Here is a 6,280-nt window from a genome sequence, read left to right as displayed (position 1 = left end):
TAAGAGAAGTGACTAAGTGCAGATTTAAAAGGGCCAGCTGGAGAAACGGGGCTGAAGCTGCCCACTAGCACTGCCTGATGACATGGAGGCATCCACACTACATGAGATGTGTACGCATAGCTCCACCCTCCCACCAAGCTCTTCTCAAACCTGTTCTGTAGAATCTCTGCTATGACATTGGCCAACCTGCACTTTCTGTGAAACTGCAATTACTCTGCACTCTTGTAAATTCTTAGGAAATAGGCAGATGCTTTACTGTAAATCCTCCTAACTTTACGAAGGCCAAGAAGACTTAAACTTGGTCTCATAAAGAACTTTTGTACAAAAGAATCTAAACAAAAGGGTCATCAGCAGCATTTAAAATAACCTATATTAAATACCTAAAGAATATAATCTTTTGCATAGAATAAAGAAAAGTGCAGCTACAGCATAACATTCCATACCACAAGAAATGGCTAATTTATAAGTGGTATACAATTAACTGTTGTCTCTCATCACCGAGACAGCAGCAACTAAAGACATGCTTATTGGGAAAATAACATTAAAAAAAAGGGATTAGTTTTTTTCATTATGTCTGTAAAGCAAGTGCAAACATTTAAAGTTCTTTTTAAAAGAAAGCAAAGCTGATAGATAATTTTCACAAGTTAATTTTCTCTTGATATTACTTGGAAAGATGAAATAGCCTTTGTTCTTTTGGAATCCAAATTAAAAATAAATCCCCATTTGGCATCTGTTTTGTGCAAAAAAAAATTAGAAAGCTTGTAAATGTGCAAGCTTTATCTGTTCTATAAAAGTTGGATGTTTATAGGATTATAACTCTTCATTCCCTTCTAACTGTTGTACTGCAATACCTCTGGTAATCAAGCACAGAATAGTATTAAATAAGCCTGGGAGACTGATTTCCACTGCTCAGAAGTATAGAGAAAGGGTCTAAGAAGTAGAGAATCAGGAATTTTAGGAAAATAAATGCCAAAAAACTATTGTCCACTTTTGATAGGAAGCAAGCAACTTTTAAATATCTTTCTACTTCTCATATATGCATGCCCAAGTATGAGAAAGCATATACCTAATCAGTTGTTAAAACATCTTCAATTTTGGGTTGTTTTTTTTTTTAATCAACATATTTTATTGGATATAACTTGGTACTACAATTTGGTAAATGAGAGATTTAAAATAAATAAAAATAAATATTGTATACATATTTCAAGATTTCATGTTTCTGTAATGAATTAGTGTCTGTATTGTTAGATTTCATTTTGTTTAGCTTTCTTCAAGCTTTGTCGCCACTTACGAATGGCAGTTCCAGAACTACTAGCTACTACACAAAGGGCACCACCCACAGTCCACCAAGTTGGTAGATGATTGAGAAAAAGAATTTGTAAAATAAAAGCAAACACCACATCCATTGTTTTCATTATGGCTACAGGTCCAGCTTTCTCTATCTGTAATGCTTTTGTGAGAAATATCTGACCCCCTAACCCTAACAAGCCTATTAATATTAGAAGAACCCTATCTTTCCCACAATACGGTAAACGCCATTCATTCATAACAAACAATGCTATAATACATCCAATTAAACCAATGACTGCATAATACCAAATTGACAAAAAATAATGCACGGATTTTCCCATCTTCCTTAGTATAACAAAAGTCGAAGCTGCAGATACGGTGCTTGTAACTGCTGCTATAGTTCCTTTAAGGTGATCTGTGTAACTTCCTTCAATCCCCGTAACGTTTGACCCAAACAGAAATGGTGGTCTGGCAATAAGAACCACTCCAGTGATTGCAAAGAGGGTAAACAGAAGATCCCAAACACTGTATTTCTCTTTGAGAAAGATCCATGCCAGCAACGATGTAAAAACAGGACTGCTAAAAGTTATAACAGTGGCATCAGCTAGTGGCATGACTTGGAAAGCATAGTAGAGAAGAATCATTGCGCTAGAGCCAAGGAATCCTCGGAAGAAAAGAAAAATTCTTTTACCTTTTGGTCCCAAAAACCCTGTTCTGAAAAACAGAAATGTCACATTAATGTCACTGGCTTGCTTATTTCATGACCGACATCCAATCACATTTAAATGTACACACCCTTCTAGACTGTACACACCTTTCTAGATGAGGGACTTAATCTCAAATATCAAAATATTTTTAACTGTCTGATCACAGACCTATGTATTCCCATCACCACTCCCAATCGCATTCAGAGTCCAGAACCTGTTCTTCTAGCTATTAATTTTTTTCTTGCAAAATAACCCAAGCGTATCTACAAATTAGCTTCTATTTTTTAAGAACACCACTTCATGGAAGTTCAATACATTTGATATAATCCGTGTAGAAACCTCTACAATTCAGGGAGTCAAAGATTTTCAGTTTTCTGAATTGTATTAAGAAACTATCAACTAATCCAAAACAATGCAGTTATGCAATTGAAGTCTGAATTAAAATAATATTGCAATCTGATTTAAGTGAGTGATAATTCCAGATCTATTTTTAAGAAATAACTTTGCATTTAAACATTTGCTACACTTACTTGTAGTATATTAAACCAGGAAGAACGAATGCCATTTGGAAAACACATCGAAACGCACTCACTTCCACCGAATGTACATCTTCTATTTTTTTAAGAAATAAAGAGGCCACTGAGAAAAGGAAGGCAGACAGTACAGTATAAAACAGACCAAGTCCTGGACAGGCAGCTTTCTTCTTTGTTCCTGCAACAGATAAACTCCAGTTAATAATGACCTATTAGAAGATTTCGCAGGTCAGGTGGCTCTGCATACTGCAGTGCTCCATACATTTGTAGCTATTCTTGTGGTAGAGGACAGGGGAAGCAAAAGAAACAAATGCAAATACCACATGTATTTACCAGACCTACCTTAAAAATATATTTCACTGACCACCACGGCTCTCCTTTTTTTCTTAAAACAGGAGACAAGAGATGAACTCTAACACTTGGGATACAAAACCATTCCTAGACTTCTCACAGCTCTACATGAGTTAGTAGGCTTTACTTCTTGGAGGCATCAGACTAGTTTGGGTGATTTACTGTAGGATTGGTTGTATGATTCTGACCACTGCCCAAGGACCAATACATACAACTGACTGCAAAATGGTCCATGGTCAGATTCTGAAACACTGAAACTTATTACCTGGGAATCATCTGATTATTGAGTAAGTTAATTAAGGTTCCTAAGCAACAATTTAATTTCCTTTCTCACAAACACACACATAAGAATTGCATACAGAACCTCACTTCTGTTATACCTCATGTTTATTGTGCAGCTAAATCACTCTACACTTGACCAAGACCTACCGAAGTTTTATACATTTTTATCTTGCTGTAAGAATCCAAATATTTCCTTCAAATAAATATCAAATACACATTTTTAAGCAGAAGAAATTTAAGCGTTTAATTTTAAAACATCATAGGCCTGTTTAAAGTACTGATACCTATCACAGTTCCATGAAGACCTTAGCTTCACCTTAGTTTATGCTTATTTATCAGACTTTCTCTTCCTGAAGTAGTTTTCCAAGTCTAATGGTTTCTATTCAAGCTTCCTCATTGCCTTAGGCCCTCTTCAGTGACATACTCTTCCTTGTTCCATTCATCTTCTCCACCCTCAACTATGAAAAAAAAAAAAGGAAAGCAAACAGAGAGGGTGAACTGCTGCTGACCTCAACACCATCTCCAAAGAAACCAGCCTTTTTTGTTATTGAATTTCTGCGTAAGAGGAACAGTCTTTCCACTGAACCTAGAGGTGAACACCACAGAAAAGAGAACCCATCTGAAAACTAGAGTGGGATGTTACCTCACTATCTCTTTTCTTTCTCTCTGCATAAAACATTGGGAGTTACCCTTTCTTCTACAACACCCTCTAAAGATAAGAGCGAGAACTCCATGTCCCTCAGGCAGTGTTTTGATAAAAGGGTGCCTGATCTCACATTAGTGTGGGAGCCTGTGAGCTTTATGGATCCTCTAAAACATAACCAGCACGGCACTGCTATGAGTTGCTTAGCAACTAAATATGATTTTGAGCATTTTTTTTGTTTTGGGTGTGTGGTGTGTTTTTTTTTTTTTTAAATCAACAAAACTTGTCACAAACCATTTTGATCCTCCTTGAGATCAGCACTCAAGGCTGAGAAACTGCTTCTTAGTACCTAAGAGCTGAGACTGTATATAGCATTGGTTCTGGTTTTAACAGTTCTAGAGACCCAGGCTTTACAACTGCAACCAGAATTTAAAATAGGCAGAAGGCCTGCTTTTCAAGGAATCCAGCCACACTACAGCTGAAAATGAGTGACAGTTTCTACTAGAAATATTTCTATTTAGCAACAGCCACTTACATAAAAGTGACTATAAAAACTACCACCAACCAACACTGGACCGGGACATCTACCAACTATGAAACAGAGTGGATTTGAAAAATGTTCTTGAATTATATAATGTCCTAATCCACACAGTCATGCAACAAAATTGCAAAATCAACAATGTCTCTAATATTAAAGCAAGAGGAATCAGACTGGCCTATAACTGAAACGGGAAATCCAAACCCAGGCTGGCTTATGGATGAACACAGCACAAACAGAACTATTAACTTTTATTTCAGGCATGATAGCTTGTCTGGTTACTACAGAACGAAGCCAATCTAAATAATAGAAGTGTTGAAATGGAAAACCGATCAAATTAAAGCAAAGTAAGCTGAAAGGATCTTATACCCAGAACTAAGCTTTGGATTTGAAGGAACAAAGAAAAACCAGAAGGATTTTTGTAAGCTGCCCAATATACCAAGCCTATCAAAAACAGTATCTTGTAATACTAGAATTTAAACCATCAACATCTCATATTGCCAAAGCATGTACTCAGTGCAATGAGAAAGTGTTTTATTTCCTTTTAAAAATAAAATGGTACAAGTTCTTCCACCAAAAACAAGAATTGCAGTTCTGAAGAGTACTTATTTCAAAATATGTTCCAAGGACAAGTTAGGTTAAGATAATATTCCCACACCACAAAATATTAAGCCTCCAAACACTAGCCCAACACCATCAAAATATTCAAGCACTCATGCTTTTTTAAAAAAGTATAGCAGTCTGAAAATAAAAAAGTTTCAAGTAGTACCCAAGTCCTCTTTTCTGAGGACAGATTTGAGATGTGGTTGTCCAATTTTATTCCCTGGCCATCCCCACAGGTAAGGCTTTCAAACAATCTTCCACTCCTGTTTTAAGTCCTAGTCAAATGCCTCCCACTGCACACCATTTTTGTTTGCGTTTTAATGCCATGCTTTCCTGCAAACAGTTTTTATACTTGCAAAATGCATACAGTGAAGAAAGTGACACTTCTCACATACACGCATCTTGAGAATAGTAGCAGAGGCAGAAGAGTACTGGCTATGGGGAACGTGGTCACTGAGAAGATGATTCTCCCAGACCTTCAGGAAAGCCAGAAGAGGGTGATCTGTTCTTCACACCATAAGAAGCAGAAGAACAGCTCTCTCACAGACTTCAGGAAAGCACCAGGAGCACAACAGCCTGCATGTGAACTAACCATGGTCATGCAGACAAGATCTAGGCATGACTCATAAAGTTCAGCCATTGACTCAATTAACATTTTGCTAGACAGACTACCAAAAAAAAAAAAAAAAAAAGTCTTTTTTGGTGAATAACTGCAAGTTTCTCAGGATTTCAAATATTGTTTTTTCCCAAGCTTTGCCTCAGAAGTGATACTAATGTGAATTTCACTGGTGAAGTATGCTCTCTCTTTTGGCCTCTCCACAGCTCTCTAGCTAACAAAGATTGCCATTTTATCCATTTTCTGCTGGAAAGTCAATTATAGTCCATATTTAATGAGAAACACATTATCAGTGAAGTTGTTTAAAAATTACACATGCTAAAGTACTTAAAATAATTTCTGAAGTTGTTATTTGAACATGGCATTTATGTTTTAAAAAGAAGCCACATTAAACTTACAAAAACACGTTGTGTATTTCACAGTAAGTTTGTGGCTTTAACAATTCAAAGTGACCAAGAAGTGAAGCGTGGATTAAAACAAGAGTACGCTCACACTAAAGCAAGAATTACCAAGGAAGTCACAGTTGCAAGTATATGGACTTGTTGAACAGCACTGATGCCCCTTCTCAACATACTTACAGTGCCAGAAGTTCACACTGCTAGAAGGCACCTCGATTTACCCAAAGCTGTCAAGTCTTACTTTAAAACTCTGACAGCAGGAAGTACTGTTTTCCCGAGGGATAATCGGTACCGAAGCTCTCGCAGCCCTACGCGCAGA

General features: G+C 36.8%; 1 protein-coding gene across 1 annotated transcript in view; it reads right to left on the bottom strand.

The window, feature by feature from the left end:
• Positions 1-1,244: 1,244 nt before the first annotated feature.
• SLC35G1 (solute carrier family 35, member G1) overlaps positions 1,245-6,280 on the bottom strand; it is an 8,598-nt gene continuing 3,562 nt past the window's right edge. The window contains exons 2-3 of the mRNA XM_009334816.1: positions 2,528-2,708; positions 1,245-2,004 (exon numbers count right to left, since the gene is read on the bottom strand). Of these exons, the coding sequence (XP_009333091.1) occupies positions 1,245-2,004; positions 2,528-2,708 (941 nt within the window). The remainder of the gene's footprint in view (positions 2,005-2,527; positions 2,709-6,280) is intronic.

This window comes from Pygoscelis adeliae, unplaced genomic scaffold, assembly GCF_000699105.1.
Source record: "Pygoscelis adeliae isolate BGI_AS28 unplaced genomic scaffold, ASM69910v1 Scaffold632, whole genome shotgun sequence".
NCBI lineage: Eukaryota > Metazoa > Chordata > Aves > Sphenisciformes > Spheniscidae > Pygoscelis > Pygoscelis adeliae.
The sequence above is the reverse complement of the archived record's forward strand: the minus strand, read 5'-3'. Positions and strand labels throughout refer to the sequence as shown.